Consider the following 22,061-nt stretch of genomic DNA (forward strand, 5'->3'; position numbering starts at 1 on the left):
AGTGAAAGCTTTTCAGAACTATGAAGGCAAAGCACACAGCATTAGCACCGGTTCCCATAACCAAAAGACAAAGGGGAAGACACATAAAAGCCCACTTTCGTTGTGTTTTCATAAACAGATCACAAAAACAAAAATAAAAAAATGACTTCTTGCATAAGATGCTCTTTGAAGAACACCCAAATATGCCCATCTAGTACTTAAAATGGGCATCCAATGGGCGTCCAGTTAACAGACAAAAAGTGCTTGGGTTTCTCCATGGTACCGCAAACTTGCTATTCATTTATCAGGTACAACTGTTTGGCTCTCAGAGCGCTTAATAATAGTGACCTTTGACAAACATATAAACTTTTGTAAATGAAAGGTGAAAAGTGAAAAATCCCAAACAAACTCTTACCTGGAAGAATTAAAACTCTAAAAAGAACCTATAGCTGGCAGTGCCCATAGTTACCAGACCCTTCCACATTCGTTCTTCCCGCAGTGCCCATGTGTCACTGCACTTACAGTTCAGGTGACATCCTTTCACCCTTTTATTTCTGCTTCACGTTTGAGGTCTTCTCCCCTCCCACATGCCCTCCGCCCAGCACAGCTGTCCTTCCCTCACTGTAACTCGTCTTCCACTCCCTGTCCCCAGCCTCTCGGCCTCACTCCCATCTCCGGACAGGTCACGCCCATGGGCCCTGCCTGCACCTTCTGCGCCACAGCCCACTAACCTTCCTCCCAGCCGTTCACTCTGCCCCAGGATGGAATCAATCCTTTCACTTATTTTTTGCCACATTTCTTTTGGGTTCCCAATACCGCATATACAGAATGCAGACATCCATTATAAATGCAAGATTTCTAATCTCAGGTGGAATTTCAAAGCTACTCATTAATTTTTTTAAGCAGCATTAAGTCAATAATTTTGCCCTTACAATCTTTTTCATTATGTAATATTTGACATACATATGTTTCTCACATATATAAATTTATACATACATTTTATAAAATAGTAACAACTCTGAGATCAGAAAATTATGTAGGAAAAATTTTTAAAATTTTTATTGAATTTATTGAGGTGACATTGGTTAATTCAATTATATAGGTTTCAGATGTACAATTCTATAATGCATCATCTGTACATTGTATTGTGTGTTCACCACCCCAAGTCAAGTCTCCTTCCATCACCATTTATCCCCCCTTTACCCCCTTCTACCTCCCCTACCTGCCTTCCCCTCTTGTAATCACCACACTCTTGTCTGTGTCTATGAGGTGTTTTTTCCCTTAATCCCTTCACCTTATGTGGGAAAAATTTTAAAGTATGTCCCCACAATATAATATTTTAGGTGGTTTTTATTCTCCTATCAATATCTTTCTATCTTTTCAAAGTAGTCTCTATATGTGGATCTAAATATGGTACTGGTACTAATTAATGCAGAGAAAACTCTTAAGTATTTCCATTTTTATTCTGTAAATATCCTCATTTCTTTACAAATAATACTCAACAATCTGTTTATTGACTTAACTCACTATATTCTCATTCAAAGTGTATTAAAATTGACTAAAAATAAAGACAATTTTTAAAATGGTTAAAATTTTATAATATCAAAACCAATGTAGATATTGGTCAGAAACCAAATCCACTTACATTTTCTGTAGAATTCCATTAAACTTTTACAAATCATAACTGTTCATCAATTTTATTAGACTTTTTCTATAACTCAGCCAATCCCTGAGAGATAAAAGTTCCAAACTTTATTTACCTGCATTAGCCTCTCCAACTGATAAAATTTGCAATGAAGATCCTCAAAGTTGTTTTTGTAGAGGTCTCGTAAACCATAGTCATACATGATTTTCACCAAAACACAGAATGCTTGTTCCTCTGGCATCTACAGAAAAACATATAAATACAGACATGATTGAGTGGCATTTGGCCAGAATGTCAGAAAATATCCTTCACGTTTTCAATTTTCTACATTAACAGCCGAAGCCCTCTAGTGAAAATGTTAATTCTCACCCAAGGATATTTTTCCATTGAATTTTTAGATAGAGTGGAAGGGAGGGAGGGCGCACGCGAGAGAGAAACACTAATGTGAGACAGCACGTTGACTGGTTGCCTCCTGCATGACCCCAACTGGGCCGGGGATCAAACCTGCAACCCAGGTACGTGCCCTTGACCAGTAATCAAACCCATGACCCTTCAGTTCTCAGGCTGAGGCTGAGCAAAACCAGCCAGGGCTGAATATCGACTTTATATGTCACTCCTTTGAAAGTGTGACGTTGGCTGATTATGGTATTTGACACCTCGTTAGACTAACTTCCGACCTGAATAACTGAACCAAGTACAGTTTATTGACCCACTTAGAAATGGAATTGTTTAAGTTCCTATACAAACTGACCACTTCTATTCTCTATGTACAAACCATGAAATATGTAAATTTGTTAAATAAAATCTCCCAAAGTTAAATAAGTACAGTAAACTGTTGTCATTTTGATTCTCTAAATATTTACTCACTTCTTTTTTATCTATGAGCTGTTTGGGGCCTTGGCTTTGACCCTAGATGTTCAAGTCAGCGAACACTTTTTGACTTTATGTTCAGTCATTCAGAATGAGTGCACTATATTCTTTGCCTGTAGCAGTTCTGTCACTGAAGCCTCAGTGACACTACTGTGCACATACGTGGTCCACAGTACTCTCACCACCAAGTCCCGAGCCCCTCACCTTCCCCTCTGAGCGCCCCAGAGTGCCTATCCGAAAACGCTGCTCGGAGACCACCTGCGGCCAGCCCTGGGGAAACAGATTCCTTCAAGTCCCCCTCTTGGTAAGGGAATGACTACTTGAATATGTTACCATCTGGCATCTTCTAAAGGGCATAAGTCTTCATTTCCTTGAATATGATAAAACCATTAGAGCCAATAAAAGGCTTAGATGCCTGTCATCATTTATACAGTCAGTCACTCACTAAACACATGAGATGAGCGCACTGTAGTAGGCTCTGGGGATACAGAGGTGAAGTGACAGTGCCTTCCCAGAGGACAAGTACATAGGTAACTCGACTTGAGTGTGATATGGACACAGAAGTCATGGCATAGGGAAGGTTGGGTGTGCAGATGAGGAGTTAGATGTCACTATAGCCAGAGCAAGTAGAGGAATGGTCGGGTATGGGCCAGATCAAGGTAAATTATTCAGGAAAACAATAAATGGATATACATTTCTACTTTGCTTTTAGGTATGACCTTAAATTCTCTCTCTCATCCCTTCCCCCTTATCTCCTCTTTCTCCCCTTCCTCTCCTTCCTCTCTCCCTAGCCCCTTCTGTCTCTCACAAATACACACACACAAATAATATATTTAATAAATGTTCTTCAAAACAAAATCACTAAAAGTTTGAACTGGATCCCTAAGAAAAAAACTGACAATCTCAGCCAGAAATATTCATTAATATATACATTTATACATTCATATAATATATATATGAAGGGTAATCCTGGAGTTAGTATCCTTCATGTCTCACCGTAGCAATAGAGCCAAATTTTTATTTTCAGTTTGTTCATATGCCACAGGTAAATAATAGACTAACCCTATAATACCAGTCCACCTGGGGTAGAATCAATACTGACTATCTGAGAACTCAGATCAGCTACAATAAGTTTTTAAGGGATCTTAGATATTATCTCATCATAAAATTAATTAAAAATGAACCCCTGTGAAGACAAAAAGATTGCTAACAAAATAAGTGAGGAAGTAATGGGGAAAATATATAATTCTTTGAAAAGTGAAAGTGAAACCTTCTTTTTTTAGTTTAAAAATGAAATCTATTTAGCATGTCTAATTAATCTCCCCATGGTATTTCTCGTTCTTCAATTAATATATTCCTTATCAGTAGCAGCAACCAGGGAAAGCATACAAAATTTAGTGCAAATATCAAAGATTTACAAAATGAAAACACATACCTAAAAATGTATATAATATGGCCTAAACAACACACACTGATTTGTACTGTAGAGAATAAAGAAAATTCAGATGTTGACATAATGGTGTTGTGCTTCTGAAGTATAAGACAATGCATGTTTAAGGAAGAGATTATACCTGATTAAAGTGTCAATAATATGAAGTGAAGGCTGAGTCTAGTTTGATGGTATTGTAAAATAAAAGATATATGACATGAAAACTTATTTTGGAAATTGTGAACAATAATCACTTACTGATGGCCACTAATGACTTCAATAATGGCAGGGTAATTTACTAAGAACAATAAATTATTAGCTTTGTCAACACAAATAAACAGAATACTAATAATTCCAATAACAAGTTGAGTAATAGGGACCTTTCTATAGCATTACAGTATTTGGCCATTACCATCAAATACTAGAAAATAAATGGAATGGAGCTGAGAAGTGATCTGCAACATTATATAGTATTTCCATCACGCAGATGAAACAGACAGAAACAGATTCAAGAGCACAGACAACAGTAAAATGTGGCAAAATAATAAGTGAATTATTTTTAATATTTACTATTTTGTTTTTAATACGTTAATTGTAAGTTTCTATCATTTAAGCTTTACTGTGATATAACTGACATATAACATTGTATAAGCTGAAGTTGTACAAGTGATGGCTTGATCTACATATACATGCAAAATGATTATCACAGTGGGTTAGTTAACACATCCATCACCTCATATAGTTAGAAGTTTTGTCTTTTATGTTTGGTCACAAATGGCTCTTAGAACACACTGTCTCTGTTATTCACTTTAACCTGACAAGATCTTTGCTTTCTCTGACTCCAAAAGCTCTTTGTAGCATTAATAAAGTTATGTGTATGCTCCTATTAACATCTGGACACTGCTTTAACTTTGTATCCCCCAAAACTCTTAGCACATAGACTTAAACAAATATCAAGCATTAAATATTTGTTTAGGATAACTTCAGCAAAACTGCCTTTGTCAGTGAAGGCACGTCAACAGTAGGACAGTCTGTGTCTACTGTGGAGTCAAGAGCCAGTACAAGTGCAGAGGGAAAGAGCGTATAAAGGTGGGAGTAAGGGGCAGCCAAAGGCAACAGATCAGTACTTGACTTGTTTTAATATTAGTACAAATGCTAAATACAAAAAACATTTGTATTATCAGTAATTTGTATTAAGCTTGACTATTAAGCTTGTCCCTCCTTTAGCATAAGGAAAATCAATCAAGATCTGAGAATCAATACCTAGCTGTACTGTCAGACCTCACTTTACTACAAGAGTGGTTTCCCCCACTACATAGTATTGTGTCATTTGCCTACATTTTTATAAACAGGCATTAACATAACTTTAATTTATCACAACAATCAATATTTCATTGAACTAGACAAGCCAATTTATCACTGATATATAACTGGTCTGAAGTACAATAAAAATAAATCACTGAACAACATATTTTTTAATGAAATATTAAGATGTTACAACATGATGGGTCTCTAGTACTGAATATCCTTCTTGGCTGTGTACAGGAGCTTTGTCATGGAATCAGTGTTGCTTTATTGAGGAAAGGAACAGATAAGCATTAAAATCCTATAATTTAAGATATCACAATGTCATCCATGGCTCTGTGAAATACAAAGCTAAATACCTGTCTTACATGTACAATCTGAGAATCAAGCATGATGCAATCACTGTTTGGTAGAAAATATTGCCAATGATCTGCCATCTGTACTAACAAAGATAATCACTGAAGAATGGTCTCCAAGCTTCACAGCTTCTCTCCGCAGTGAACCACAAAACAAAGAAGCTCTAAATACTTCATTCCAAAGTCTTTAAGACTCATCTGAAGTCACATGCATCAAGATATGTTTTTGAAGCAAAATTATATGTTGATAATTTTAAATAATCCCCTTATTTAAAATAAAATAAAATTTTCTGTCCTGCATGACTGTTTCACATCTTTTTGCAATCAGTCTACTTTTTAAATTTTTTGTTCTTTACTGATTTGAGAGAGAGAGAAAAGGAGAGGGAGAGAGAGATAGAAACATCAATGAGAGAGAACACTGATCGGCCCTCTCCTGCATGCCCCCCACTGGGGATATGGCCCACAACCTGGGCATGTGCCCTGACCGGGAATCAAACTGGCGACCTCTTGGTGCATGGGTCAACACTCAGCCACTGAGTCACACTGGTTGGGCAAGTTTACTTTTTTCCATAAAGGCGCTGGACATACCACCGATTTTCTGAGTTTTCTTCAACAAAGGTGGATGCCAGTGACTGTTTACGTACAGAACAGCAAATAGAGTGAAAGCTTCCAGCTGATTATTTTCCTTTTAAAGCAAATATATGCTAAAATACATTTAAATTAAATGTCTATTTATACGCTATAAAACATACTGTGTAACATATTAGTCTGTTAATGTGTGATCAATTTCAGCCAATGGTACCAGGGTCCAAAAGAAAATTGGCTGGGCAAATAATAATTCATTTTAGAGTGAATAGCAGTAGCTACCATTATTAAAGGCATTCATTCATAATCCCTTTAGACCCTCACCAAATTCTGTGACGTAGGCATTGTTTTTACATTTTAAATACTGGACGAGTGAAGTTCAATGAAGTTAAGTGATTTGCCAATAACTGCACATCTTTTAAGTAAAGCCTGGATTTGATCTCACAACTGTGCTCTTTTTGTGTCAGATAACAAAATAAGACTCTTTATGCTCATAATATAAGTATTCAATATTCATGAGAACCCTGGAAATATGGTAATATTATTTCCATTTTATAAGTGGAATAAAACAAAAACAAAAAACTGAACCTCAGAGAGTTTAGGAAACTTGCCCAAGGTCATATAACTTGAAAGGTATTCAACTACAGTTCAAATTTATAGTTGTGCTTTTTACTGTCCTTTGAATGAGTTCAGCTTTGAAAGGGCAGAGAAACCTAAGATATCTAAATGGGAGGATCAACAGAGGATTTTTAAAAGGAAAAATATTTTGTCCTGCCACTGTGGCTCAGTGTTTGAGCATCTACCCATGCACCAAGAGGTCACTGGTTCAATTCCCAGTCAGGACACATGCCCAGGTTGTGGGCCAAATCCCCAGTGGGGGACATGCAGGAGGCGGCCAATTGATGTTCTCTCTCCCTCTCATTTCCTCTCTCTCTCAAATCAATAAAGAAAAAAAATTTTTAAATAAATAAATAAAAGGAAAAATGTTCTGAATATATTTACAGGACATAGGGAGACAGTACTGGGAAATGGCTTCAAAGCACTGATGCAAGAATGACCTCGGAACAGAACACTCTCTTGGATTATAAGAAAAAAATGATTTGGGAACATAAAAGGACTTACTAAAAAATGCACTAAAACTCTTGTAGTAAAGGATATCGCTATAAGATGATGTGACATGTCTGTCTAGCATCCTATCTCGCTAGCATCTGATATCGGACCTCTCTTCCTCTAGGAGAACCGCTCCATTGTTCAGTAGGAGCTGATCCAGCTCACTGTCAGCACTTGAGGGGAACTCAAGGCCTGGACCAGCTAATCAGAACATCCTCCCTTCCTGGCCTTAGCAACTGATTCAGGGATGGCAGGTTCCCAAGGCAGGCCAATCAGAATCCTCCAGGGATTTTTTTTTTTTTTTAATGCAGTAGCTATAGCAAAAGATGGTCCCTTTTAAATGAAGTTATAAAACTGAAAGGATATGAGCCAGGCCAGCCAGCAGTCATGTTTCCCACTTTGTGGCCAACCCAGTTAATTAAGGCAAGAAAATTTAAACAAAATAGAGATACAGAGACAGAGATTCCTGATGACAAAATATGAACTCTGGAATCAAACCATGTCAAAATCATCTGTGTCCTGGACTTCCCAGTTAGGTGAGCCAATAAACTTCCTTCTTTTTTAAAAATATGTTTTTATTGATTTTTTTTAGGGAGAGAGATAGAAACATCAATGTGAGAGAAAAATATTGACCGACTGCCTCCTGCACGCCTCCTACTAGGGATTGAGCCTGAAACCTGGGCATGTGCCCTGACCGGGAATAGAACTGGGACCTCTTAGTCCATGGGAAAACACTTACTCCACTGAGCCAACACTGGCCGGGCAGATTTCCTTATTAATTTAAGCTACTTTGAGCTAAGGTAGCAGAGAGAGTCCTGAATAATATAATATAATGGCACAAATTCTTTTACTTATAAAAACACTAGGAAGCCTCTACCTTGTCACGTCGGACTCTGTGGAATCTTCATTTTAAAAAAAAACCTAAGAAGTAGCTCTTCTTCTCATTTCTTAAGTCAATTGGTTAGATCTTATCCTTAACCTATCTTTGGGGGGGGGGGTGCACTAAAAGATTAATAATTTTTAAACCTTATTTTATTGTGAAATAAAACACACAAATACCATATGATTTCAATTCTATGTGGAATATAAAGAACAAAATAAACAAACAAAATAGAAACAGACTCATAGACAGAGAACAGACTGGTGTTTGCCAGAGGGGCAGAGTTTGGGGGACTGGGTGAAAAGGTGAAGAAACTATGTATGGGGCCTGGTGGGTACTAGAAATATCAGGGAGAACACTTTGTAAAGTATATGATAGTCTAACCACTACGCTGTACACCTGAAACTTCGGAATAGTATTGAATGAAAACTAATTTTAAAAAGGGGGGAAAGCATATGGGAATCTATTCAGGCAAAAGATACTGAAGGCTGATTATGGTTTGAACATAATAAATGGAATAATTCTTACAGTCTCCTCAAAAAAAAAAAAAACCACACACACCAAAAAATGCATAAAAGTCAAATTTAAACTTTAACAAATATTGATTATGGAGTAAAACAGATTAAGAAATAGATCCTTGTGTGTACCTTCCCAATCATGACTCTCAGTTTCCCCTCAGAGAAATCAGTATCCCGACTTTAATAGTAATCACATCATTGGTGTTATTATATTTTTCCAGCTATGTAACATCCTAAAAATACACTTTAGTTTTACCTGCTATTGCACTCTGTACTAAATGGAATCCTATCAAAAGGTGCCAATATAATTTGCGTTCTTATTGAATCTTGTTTGTACGGTTTGTTCACGTGAGCCTACACAGCGTGAGATGAATGTTGCACTGTTCCACTACATGAAAATACTATGTTATCCATTCTACTGTCTAGTTTTAATTCTAGTATTAGGCATTTTGGTAGTGTGCATTTAAGTTACTTGACTGTTATAAACACTGATCCCAGGACAATTTTAATACATGATTTTGGTGTACATGTGCACATATTCGACTAAGGTGCACGCCTAGGAGTGGAACTGCTGGGTATGCATATTTTTACCTGATAAAGCCAAACTGGTTTCCAAAGGAGTTGTGCCTAATGCCTCATCAATGTTTTGGGTTTTTTTTTTTTAATTCAATAGTTGTAAACATTCCGGATTATCCAAAAATAATACTTTTTGCAGTTGGAAAGCAAATATTAGTATACATACAGTAATTTACCTAAAAAGGAGCATGATTTTCTAAAGGTGTAAAAAGTCTATGTTCAACTAGAAAAATAAAGCTGCTTGACAATATATGTTAGAAAAATATATTGGGTTAAAAATTATTTAAAATATTTTATATGATTTTTAGAATGAAATATACAAAAGAAAATTAATATTATGTTTCCAATTAATCAGACTAACACCATAATGATCATATTGCATATTTAACTTCAAAGGCAGGTAAACACCACAATGGTTACAGGCAATCTGTGCTAAAATTTTTCTTCAACTGTAAATGATATGTTTCCTGTAATTTCATCAACAGATATAACAGTGTCCATTGTGATAAACACTCAATTCTTCCACTGTTTAAACTACAACAAGATAAAAAGCTATTATCAAAGCCTCTGAAAATTTCCAAGCAAGAAAGCAATTATTTCCTAAAACTTCTTAGACATGAAAAAACTTTAGAAAACTTAAAAGCATGTTTTGAACATACTTTCATTTTGGTCTTTCTTTCCACTAGGCAGTGCATGTGAATTATAAATGACCACGGGGAGGAAGAGACAGCATCCCCAAAGAAGCAGGTTCTGACAATGATTAATGCAGAGCTGCCGAAAGATGTCTGGCAGCAAAAAGAAGCAATAGCTTATGTAACAGATAAAAAATTAGTAAGAACCTAATAACATATCTCCTTAGAACCTGAGACAGTATATTTGATTAATTGTTTACACTAGACTTTATTCTTCTACCTATTTAAGCCATGGAGACAAAAATATGGAAGGAAAGAATTATAGTTAACTTTACTTATTCAAATTGGTTAATGGGTTGGGTGGTCCGTTAATGAAATATGCTGATTAACAGAAATATCACATATACTGTCAATTAAAATTATAGAATGTGCCCTGGCCAGTTTGCTCAGCAGTTAGAGCGTCGGCCTGCGGTCCGGAGAGACCCGGGTTCGGTTTCCGCTAAGGGCACGTACTTCGGTTGCAGTTTGTCCCCGGCCCTGGTTGGTCGTGCGGGTGGCAGCCACTCGATGTGTCCCTTCACGTCGATGTTTCTCACTCTCTCTCCCTTCCACTCTATCTGTACAAAAAATGGAAAAATATCCTCGGGTGAGGATTTAAAAAAATAAAAAATAAAATAAAAAATAATAAAATTATAGAATGTTTTTCACTAACATGCTGAATATCAGTTTGTCTTTCCTCAAAGATTCTGAAGGCATTTCTGTATTTTCAGTTATTTATAAGCCATGGTAACAACTGTATAATTCTACTAATGCAGAAAGTACAAGAGCCTGGACTGAATTTGGATCCATCTTGTGATATACTTTAGAAGCGATTTTGTTGTTTAAGTTTACAATAGCCAACTTGCCATATGACCTTTGCATTAGGAGAGGAGATAATGTAGAAAAAAATACTGGGTATTTGCATTTTCTATTTGAGTCACTCTCTTTTCCTTCGGGGCGGGGAGATGTTTTCGTTTTTTTGTTTTGTTTTTTCTATCCTCACCCGAGGACATTTTTGCACTTATCTTCAGATAGAGTGGGAGGGAGAAAGGGAGGAAGAGAGAGAGAAACATCTATGTGAGAGAGATACACAGACTGGCTGCCATCCACATGACCCCAACTGGGGCTGGGGATAAACCACAACCAAGGTACATGCCCCTAGTGGGAACTGAACCCAGGTCTCGCTGGTCCGTGGGCTGACGCTCTAACCCCTGAGCTAAACCAGCCAGGGCAGGGGTGGGGAGGTGTTAACAAACAAATATGAACTTACAAGTAACTAACCCTCTGTTAAATCTCAGAACAGATTTCTCAGAGAGATATTCTTCTCATTGAATGTCAATCATTATATTACAATGTGTTGAACAAGGACAGAGGTCTAAAATGCTAGACTGTGATATACTCAGAGATTACTTTGTGGAAGACGAAGCTTCACCACCCACTGTCTGACCATCAGCTTTCAGAGACTACAAAGGCTCCTTTTAGGAGAACGATGGCCTTGGTGAATAGAGCATGTCACTGCTTACAGTCTCCAGCCCCTTGTTGTAGTGACCTAACTATTCTAGACATGGTGGGTTTAGCAGTAGAGAATTTGTAGCTATGAAGTGCTTGATTATCACAGGGAATCCCAAGAAGATAGGCTATGTGGATATCAAAGAAAGAAGGATGACAAAGACAAGATCACGAAGACCAACAACAGGTGATAATTCAACACACAAAGAAATCAAACTCAAAGTTAAACAAGGTGAATAATCACAATAGAACCATTGTATATCATTATTAGCATTCAAATCAACTTATCAGAACGAGGACCAAAATCTACTAGAATTGCTCATTTCCAGAATGCAAACCTGAAAGAAATGCTTCCATTTTAACCTTGCTGGACCTCTCCACTGCATCTGACATTACCCATTGCTTCCTCCCAGTTGAAAATCCAGAAATTCGTGAAGGATTCCTCATCCTCATCAGATGGCATCTCTGAATAGCTGGCACCTCTGAGCTCTGTCCTATTCTTCCCTATCTGTTCTCCTTAGATAATAGGGACTACTTTCATAACTTCAGCTTTGATTTTTTTCCCCAGCATCAGTCTCCAGCATCCAACAGGTTGCTGGGTGGCTTCACACAGATGTCCCCCAAATATCTCCAACTCAAGGAACTCAAAACAAAATTCATCATCCCCTCCTAACACTTTTTCTTCATTTGATCTTAAGGGATACATTTTTTTCTATCTCAGCTCAAAATAGCATGATTCATCCACTCACCAAAGCTGGAAAACTAGACAAGCTGTATTTGACCCTCTATAAAACCTACCAAGGGTACCTCCTGCATGTTTCTCTATTCTGTTCCTTTCTGTAGGCCTCAACAGTGCTCACTTAGATGACATTTCCTGTTTCCTCTGCTGCTTATTCCCTTCAGTTCGGCCTGCTACACGGGTATATAAGAATGTCTCTGAAATGAATGTCTGGCTGCCATTCCCTCACTTCACGCTGATCAGCAGTTCCTCCTGAGTTTTAGAATAAAGCCCACAATTGTTGACATGATTACATCTTCGTAATTGGGTGCCTGCTCATTTGACATTTTTACTGCATACCCTTCCCTGCATGCAGTTCCTATGGTAATTACATAGAATCTGTAATTTCATATGGTTCCCTTTATATGCTGTGCCCTTCTGTGTTTCCATACATTTGTTCATGCTGTTCCTTTCGTCTAGCAATCTCTACTCCCTCTCTTTCTCGTCTCGCCTTCCCCAACCTCAATTACTATAAAGCTACCACCTCCTCCAAAGTCTTCCTGCAAGTTCTGTTAGGTAATTCTTCTCTCTATTATTCTCTTACTTTGTGTATCACTTTCACTAAGCACACTATAAGTCCTCTAATAAACATAAGAAAAATCAATAAAGACATAAATATGTGCCTACATTCTCTGTGCCCCATCCTGGACCATGAGTCCTCTGAGAACACATATTACAAACTATTCACATTTGTAACCCACCTCCTAGCCCAGTACCAACAACAGATGCTCAAGAAATGTTCTGTTAAATAAAATGACCGAGAAGAAAGAGAATATACAAAAATACATCGCAGAAAAGACAGAAGACTCCTTGTCACATTTCTTCAAAATGGTCCTGGTCCTGCTCATATCGGGGCAGTTACATTGACCTCTTCAATTTTAGAGGGTTCTAGTTAAAAATAACTTCAAGCAAGCAATTTATTCTCTTCTAGCCAACAAAATTAATGCTATTGAGGAACTGTCCTATTCTTGACTTCAGAGGTCTTCCTTTCACACCGAAGGTACATTTAAAAAAGATATGCCACATGTAATCTCCATCGGGTAAATGGAGAGGAAGAGGGAGGACAAACCAGTGGAAAGTAAAATGAAGCTGGCAGCACCGTGCCATTTTCACATGGAAAATTACTTACATGCAGCAGCAGCACAGCAGCGAGAAAGGACTGTCCCTGGCAGTACCCGATGTCTTCGTCGTAGACAGAGTAGGCCTGGAGAAAGGTGGAAAGGAAATCTCATGAGCACTCACAGATTCTCACTTAGGTGTGAACTCACACCAAGCCACTGCTTGTTCTCATCCATGGGCTGTCCAGCACAATTTTTTTGGTCCTTCAACTTGATGGTATGGATCATAAGCACAGGGGCAGGGGTGGGAGGGGGCAGGTTCATCTTCAGAATTTGGAATAAAGAGATTCTCAGAGCACCTAAGTTAATTTTAAAAGATCCATTGTGGTTTGTCGTCAAGCAAATGAGATCATGGGAGGCAGGAGCTAAGGAGGGAAAAGCATGGGAAGGTCCTGAGTTGATGTGGGTCCTAATGCACCCCATGAGGGAAATCTTAATGGCCGCATAGGCCATAGTTTACTGGCCCAGAGACAAACATCCCAGTTGTGCTGTTTGAATCCTGGACATGTACCCTGTCCATGTGCTGGGCTTCATCTTAATGAGGGGCTTTCCATTTAATATGAGAGTATAAACACTGTCTGTCCAGGGCTATAGTTATCAGAGATAATCAGGAAGGGTTACCAAAGCAAGGGTAGAGTGTGGTGTCTCCTATATGACAAAGAAGTCAGAGTGCAGGGTCTGGAACTCTTTTTTACTTTTAAAAAAACCTATATTGAACTATATAGCTTGTGTTCAGTGAAATGCACAAATTTTAATTACACAATTCCTTGAGTTGGGTAATTTATGTAATCCATCATTATAGACTGATTTGTAGATTTACAGATATATAATCATTACCGAATGATTTCCATCATTCCAGAACATTCTCCAGTGCCTCTTTGCAGTCAAATCCCACATAAGCACTGATTTGACTTTATCACAATATATTATTAGCTTTGCATTTTTAAAATAATGTCACATAAATGGAATCATATAATATGTACTCTTTTGTGCCTGGCTTTTTTTACTCAGCATAATGTTTCTGAAATTCTGCCATATTGTTTCATGTATCAGTAGTCTGTTCCTTTTCATTGCTGAGTAGTATTCCACTGCATGAATATACCACTATTTGTTTATCCACTCTCCCATTCATGAACATTTGGGTTTCCCTCCCAGTTTTTGGCTAGTATGAATGAATAAAGTTGTTATGTACATGCAAGGTTTTTTGTGGATATAGGTTTTCATTTTCCTTAGGTAAATACCTAGGAGTGGAGGTTCAAGGTTCAGATGATTAGTGAGTGCTTAACTCGATAAGAAATGCCAAACTGTTTCCAGAGTAGTGGTACAATTATTATACCCACACCAGCCAAGTATGAGTACGCAGTGCTTCATGTCCTCGTCAATACCTCATATTGCCAGTCTCCGTCCTTAGTAATTCCTGTGGTTTTGACTTGCATTTTCCTGATGGTTAACAATGTAGAGCATATTATCATGTGCTTTTAGGCAATTGATATATATTCTTTTGTTACTATCTCTCATTATTGATTCATAAGATTTCTTTATACATTCAGTTTAAAAGCCCACTGTCAGACTGTATTGCCAGTATTTTCCCCCAGTCTGTGCCCCACCGTATCCTTTTCTTAATGATATCTTTTGAAGTACTATTGCTCTCTTTTAACCTTCTTCTGCTAATGATAATATTATCACACTCTCTTCTAATGAGAGAAAAATTAGATCATGAAATCATTACCTAATAAATCTGAAAGGAGCTTTTCTTCGTTATCATCAGTTGCCAGAGCTCTGCTAAATTTTAAAAATTAAAAGATGAATGAGTATTCTTTTACTTTTAAAATCTTCTTTGATTTATACAGTTATATTTCTGATTGCTTCATTTGTACTTTTATCCAGAGCTCATGGGTGTGTGTGTTTGTGTGTATGTGTGTGTGCATGTGTGCGCACACTGTGTGCTGAGTACTGTGTGCGTGTCGGGTTGGAAGAAGGACTGCAAACAGACAGAACAGAGAAGGAGCACGAAGCTGAAGGAAGAGGGAGCGGTTCCAATGCCATCCCTACTGGCAGCATTCCTGGTGGTGCTTTGTCACTGCCTTTTCCATGAACAAGGAACTCTGGGATTTGTTGACGTCAGAGCATGTTACAGGAGTGATAAAATGACACTCAACACTTCCCCTTCCCCATGAAAGATGTCTAAGTAGAGGATTCCTTAAAACTCTGGAACTCCAAAAGTCAATCATTCTTCATCAACCCCAACATAACTTTGACAATTGTTGGATCCATCATTACATAAATACATCTAACATTTATCGAGAAGTGTATGACTTGTATGCTTGCTTGTGTTACATGAGAAGTCCAATAAAAATCAAGGTCCAGCCCAGCCGGTGAGGCTCAGTGGACTGATTGCCATCCATGCACTGAGAGGTTCTGGTTCAATTTCTGGTCAGGGCACATGCCCAGGTTTCGGGCTCGATCCCCAGTAGGGGGGGCAGGCAGGAGGCAGCCGATCTATGTTTCTTTCTCACATTTATATTTCTATCTCTCCCTCCCTCTCTCTCTAAAAAATCAGTAAGAACATATTTTTTTTAAAAATCAAGGTCCACCATCCATGAGACAGAGAAGGTATGAATTCAGCAGCTCCACAGACTATCCTCCCACCAAAGAGCTGAGGATAACAGTGCAAATCAGTAACGCATTAGTCTTATTTTCCACTCGTTTTATGGTTTAGGGCTAGGTTACTGGGAAAAATAACTTTTTCAGAGGTTACCAACTAAATTGATTTTATGAGTCACAGTTGGAAACACAGTGTTCTAGCAAGTTCTTTTGCTTGGAGCTCTTCCAAGCACTGTCTGGCTTTGGTCTAAGCCTTCTCCAACTGCACTGAACCGAAGCCTTCGCCCTGCTCAGAGCCTGCCTCTCGGCACAGACCTCTCCCACTCCTCACTTGAACTGCCTCTCGGCCAGATGCCTGCTCAGCCTGACTCTGAACACCGTCTGGGTAGGTAGCAATTCTATATGTAATGGAAAGCTCCTATTGGACCAACCTTCCCTCTGGAAAGAAATTTAAACTATTTCCAGACAAATTTATAAAACAAGTACGAGAAGGCACTGAGGAGCTAAACAAAGACGGCAGAAGCAGGGAGAGAATCAACTTGAAAGAAGGAAACGACACTGGGTAAGATTCTCATTCTTTACGCCGGGAGTGGCACCAACAGTGGGGACCACACTGGGGAGCTGAAGCTTGCATATAAGACTACAGTCTTATTGGCTTGAAGAAACAGAGGACAGAATGAGGTGACCACAAAAGCTAGAAGGCAAGGGGGAAATTCCGGAAGAAAGAGAGTAACATTCGAGAAACTCTTACTGTGTTTTCTGTGAAGCCACAGTATTAACAACAGTGTGAAACCCATGTGAGGATAGACACATAATCAACGAGACAGGATAAAGTGAGAACGCATGAGTCCACTTGCAGATGACAACCAAATGCTAACTCTGTTGAGAAACAGGACATTTACATAGTTACAAATGATCTCACACACAATACCTATTAATTACAAAGAGAAAAAGAGTAACTTCATCGTGCAGAAGGCTAGCAAACACATTTTATTTTCATGATCAAAGTGATCATCATCAATAACGGGAAAATCGCAAGCGTGTGATACCTGCAAGGAAGAAATAAGAACAGGCCATTTCTTCTGTTATTCCTGCCAAGATGTATAACCCGAATCCAACCAGGAGGAAATATCAGATAAACCCACATGGAGGGCCAGTCTAGAAAATGACTGGTCTGTAACCTTCCAAAGTCCCAAGGTCAAGAAAGTGAAGGGAGGACTGGGGCGCTGTTCCAGATAGAAGGACATCAAGGGGACACAACAACTAAATGAAAGGTACGATGCTGAACTAGAACCATTTTCTATAAAGAACATTATTTGGACAACTGGTCCAAAGCTTAGGCAGAAGTAACGTATCAATCCTGCATTCCTGATTTTGATGTTGTGTTACAGTTATGTGGAAGCGTATTCCTGCTTGTTGGAAAACACCCTCAAGAACTTAGGGGTGCTGTGGCATCATGATGGCAAATCACTCAAATAGTAGGAAACAACAAAAGCCTGTACTTGCAACTCTCCTATAAGTTTGAGATTGTTTTAAAATTATATAGAAATGGAAATACACATATATATAAATTTGACAGAATCATTTTGTCTGTTGATTCTAATAATAAAAATTGGGGCTTAAAGGTTATTAAGTTTGTTTTATGTACCGGTAAAAAGCAGAGTATCAACATAAGCTGTAAAAATAGATTCACTGACATGAAATAATCTAAATACTGGTGACGATAAACAAAGAAGGTTAGATGTACTCACACATACTCACTCACAAAGCAATTTTCTTATCTAACATTGCTGGCAAACTTCCTAGATGTAACTTTCCTTTTATGTAACACTTCAAAAAAAGGTCCTAGGCAACAATTTAAAACTGAACTGAGCCCTGGCTGGTTTGGCTCCGCAGTTAGAGCTTCAGCCTGCAGACCAGAGAGTCCCGGGTTCGGTTCCCACTAAGGGCATGTACCTCTGTTGCAGTTTGTCCCCAGCCCCGGTTGGAGTTGTGTGGGTGGCAACCACTTGATATGTCTCTCTCACGTCAATGTTTCTCTCTCTCTCTCCCCCTCCCACTCTACCTAAAGATAAATTTAAAAAAACAAAACAAAAACTGAACTGATATACTTGGTTTTTGTTTTTGTTTTCCAAAGGAAATATAAAATAACTAGACTACTCTAACCTTAAAACATTTAATGCCTCTATTACAAGTAAACCATGATGTCATTATGGTAAATTACTCAGAGTATTTCTTTTACATTCTTAGACTTTTGATTTAAAAATAATAACATGTAAGGGCCATCCTAAAGGAAGTCTGTAAGGTTAAGCAACAGCCCTGCTCCTAAGGAGATTAGCCTGAATAATCCTTACAAATAAAAGTACTTTACAGAAGAAGAAAATCGTAGAAATAGAGAGCTCTTTTAGAGTTTCCATACATTAAACTTTCATCCAAAGTATCAATATGAAAATGGCCAGGAGAAACATGAAAAAAACACTCAACATCACTAATCACTAGGGAGATGCAAATTAAAACAATGATGAGGTATCACTTCACACCTGCCAGAATGGCTGCCATCAACAAATCATCAAACAAGTGCTGGCGAGGGTGTGGAGAAAAGGGGACTCTAGTACACTGTTGGTGGGAAGGCAGCCTGGTGCAGCCACTATGGAAAACAATATAAAAAATAATTAAAAATTGAGCTGCGCCCTGGCCAGTTTGGCTCAGCGGTTAGAGCGTCGGCCTGCGGTCCGGAGAGATCCGGGTTCGGTTCCCGCTAAGGGCACGTACTTCGGTTGCAGTTTGTCCCCGGCCCTGGTTGGTCATGCGAGTGGCAGCCACTCGATGTGTCCCTTCACATCGATGTTTCTCTCTCTCTCTCCCTTCCTCTCTCTCCCTCCCACTCTATCTGTACAAAAAATGGAAAAATATCCTCGGGTGAGGATAAAAAAAAAAAAATTGAGCTGCCATTTGACCCAGTGATCCCACTTCTAGCAATATATCCTAAGAAGCCTGAAACACCAATCAGAAAGAATATATGTACCCCCATGTTCATAGCAGCACTATTTATAATAGCTAAGATCTGGAAACAACCCAAGTGTCCATCAGTAGATGAGTAGATAAAAAAGCTGTGGTACATATACACAATGGAGTACTATGCAGCCATTAGAAAGAAAGATCTCTTATCCTTTGAGATGACATGGAGGGACCTGGAATGTATTAAGCTAAGTGAAATAAGCCAGTCAGAGAAAGACAAGTATCACATGATCTCACTTATTTGTGGAATAAAATAAACAAAATAAACTGACAAATAAAATAGATCCAGAGACATGGAAGTAGGGAATAGACTGACAAACCTCAGAAAGAAGAGGGTTGGGGGACGGGAAGAGATAAACCAAAGAATGTATATACCTAACCAATGGTCACAGACAACAGTGCTGTGAAGGGGGAGGGGGACAGAACTGGGGAGAGGGTTGTTAATGGGGGAAAAAAAGGAAGATCATCTGTAATACTTTCAACAATAAAGATAAATTTTAAAAATAAATAAATACCTAAATAAATAAAATATCAGTATGGCGACCATGAAAATGCACCTCCTAGATCACCACCAGCGGGGACATAACTGATGGAGGGCCCCCATTGCTATGCTCTGAAATCCATTCCTCCGTTGCATGGGCCATACTTCCCTTGGCTGCTCCCAGCCAACGCCTGTGTGCAGCGAGAACACATAGGTGGACCAGCTTCTGGCAGACATGGGCCCTCACAGGCAGCCATGGCCGAGGACTCCCCCCACTGGCCTGGCCAAACATTCCTTAGACAGACACTGTGGTCTCAGACACTCCCATCTGACTTCCCACCTTCTCTTCTTCCCCGGGGTCAGACTAGCACTGGTGTCCATGCTCGGCCAGCTTCCTCCCATTTTCTCTTATAGGCATTTCCCCTAACGTGTTTCTTACACCTTTAGTCCTGTCTTAGAGAACCTAGACTAACACAGCCAGCTTCACCGAGTCAAGACCACTGAGTTAATTACGATGACATCCTGCGATTAGTACTGCACTCTGCCTCTTGAGACAAAGGAGAAGGTCAGAGGAAGCCTCTTCCGTAGAGACTGAACATACTGCAGAAAAGACTGAAATGAAACTAATCAGGGAATGTTTAAAACATACTCCACAATAATGGTCTGCGTTCTGGAAAATATTTTTAATCTGTAAGTCACTGTGGGTAGAAGTGGGTAGGACAGCTTCATAAGGGAAGTGGGCAACTAAGATCTGGACAGATGGGGAGGAGGAGGAAAGCAATTCAGATTTACACCCTTCTTGGGTCTTTGAAAGATGCAGGAAGAGGTCTGGTTAAGGAGGAGGCTTCAGAGTTATAAAGATACTGCCAACTGCATAATAATTAGTAAATAGGAAATGAGTTCCCATAATTCCCTAACTAATTCACTCAGAAATAACTGCAAGTTTATTGTTTAGGAGGGTGAAGGCACAGGAAGCTAGTATAGAAACAGATCTCTATGTTGTGAAAAGCCATCAACGCAGAAGGTACTGTGAGCAGCATTTTATTTCAAGGTTCCTTGTGTTTTGTCTTTACAGGTTAGTTTTGGTCTTCCTTTCTCTCAATTTTAAAAAGTAATCTGACCTTTCTTCTTTTCCTGAGTAATGTTGTTTTCTAAAAAGAGTTGTTATCATCAAGCCCTCAGGGTAAACACCAACCCTTGTACTTCTGATTTTAACATTTCTGTCCTTCTTACAATCCCACCTTCTCTTTTCTGAGTTCCAGTCAAGGTGTGATGGCTTCAGCTGGCTTTTCCGTTGACAAACCACAGGCTCCACAGAACCACAAAGCTATTTCAAGGAAAGTGTTTAGGACTGAGCACACAAAGCACACTTTAAATTCTCCTCAACACTCTCAAAGCAAACAGATCGGGCATTCTCTTTCCGGGACTCTAGCTTCACACTCCTGACCTTTTCACTGTTACAGTTTCAGAAGAAAAATCCATATTTAAAATAACATCATAGATTCTTTGTTGAGTTCTGACTCAGAAAGTCTATCCTATTATGTATATTAAAGAGGACCACAAAAGTAAAACCCAAAGCTAATCCATCACGGAGGACTTCAGTGATACTAACACATATGAAGTGTTTTAAGATATTGTAAGCCAAAGCTAAGCATGAAGTTAACACACACACACACTCACACACACATGCCATGAAGCTTCTTTAAATGTGTATGTATATGTGTGAGCGTGCATTTGCTGTTTTGAATGGCTATAAACATTGCCCTTGGTAATGAAGTAGAATTAGACAATTCTTCTAAAATGGAAAATGTGAAATGAGTGATTTAAAAGGTAGAGTAAAACTCTTACTCCAAGAGATTAAGATTTATCAGTACACTAACCTGGTACCCTGGCTATCCCATTGTAAACAAGAGGATCAGTGAAAATTTCCCTGCTCTCCTTGAAAATCTGAAATTAGTAACTAACTACTTGTCTACCAGAAAGTTAGAGGGGAACAGTGTGAAAATTTGATCGCTCCTACTTCTTCCCGGGAGCTAAATCATGTCGCAAAGAAGTGGGAACTTTGGGGAAAGTGGCCTGCGAGAACACGAAGAGTAACTAAGCAGAGACTTTGGTCTCCCAGTGTCAGGGACACAAGGAGGAGGGCCCACCAAAGAGGAAGGTGGCTAGTAAATGCCTCAGGCGTTTAGTTGAGATCCTGGAAGGGCCACACCCTCTAAGCAAGAAAAGTCAATCCTGGGTCAAAGAGAACCCCCGCCCCCACATTCCATCTGCCTACCAGAGGAATGCTGTATCTACTCTGGAGTAAACATCATCCACAGCTTTATAATTCTTCACACAAAGATCCAGAATCCTATTAAAAACAATCAAGCATGAAGAAAGCATGAACAAGTAAATAAAAATCAAAAGATAAGAAACAAGAATATGTTGATAGGTCATCAGGTACTACACTTGAAATAAAATAATAAAAGTAAGAGCAGATATCAATAAGATAGATAGCGAACATATAGCAAATAAAATCGACAAAGCCAAAAGTTGGCTCTTTGAAAAACTGATAAAATAGACATAAGATCGACTCAATGCAATACCAATTAAAATATTCAAAGGCATTTTCTTTTTTTCCCCTCAA

General features: G+C 38.7%; 1 protein-coding gene across 21 annotated transcripts in view; it reads right to left on the reverse strand.

Moving 5' to 3' along the window:
• The window catches only part of RABGAP1L (RAB GTPase activating protein 1 like), a 460,914-nt gene that overhangs the window by 164,813 nt on the left and 274,040 nt on the right, over nucleotides 1–22,061 (reverse strand). For 20 of the 21 annotated variants that reach the window (XR_004961000.1, XM_036273775.1, XM_036273790.1 and 17 more), the window contains 2 exons: nucleotides 13,341–13,415; nucleotides 1,740–1,865 (listed from right to left, as the gene is read on the reverse strand). Coding sequence is in view for 19 of the 21 variants with exons in the window: in XM_036273775.1 (XP_036129668.1) it covers nucleotides 1,740–1,865; nucleotides 13,341–13,415 (201 nt within the window). In the remaining 2 variants the exon portion in view is untranslated. Of the gene's footprint in view, nucleotides 1–1,739; nucleotides 1,866–13,340; nucleotides 13,416–22,061 lie in introns of those variants that run through there. The other variant, XM_036273791.1, reaches the window with a different exon arrangement.

The sequence above is a fragment of the Molossus molossus genome, unplaced genomic scaffold (assembly GCF_014108415.1).
Source record: "Molossus molossus isolate mMolMol1 unplaced genomic scaffold, mMolMol1.p scaffold_m16_p_20, whole genome shotgun sequence".
Lineage (NCBI taxonomy): Eukaryota > Metazoa > Chordata > Mammalia > Chiroptera > Molossidae > Molossus > Molossus molossus.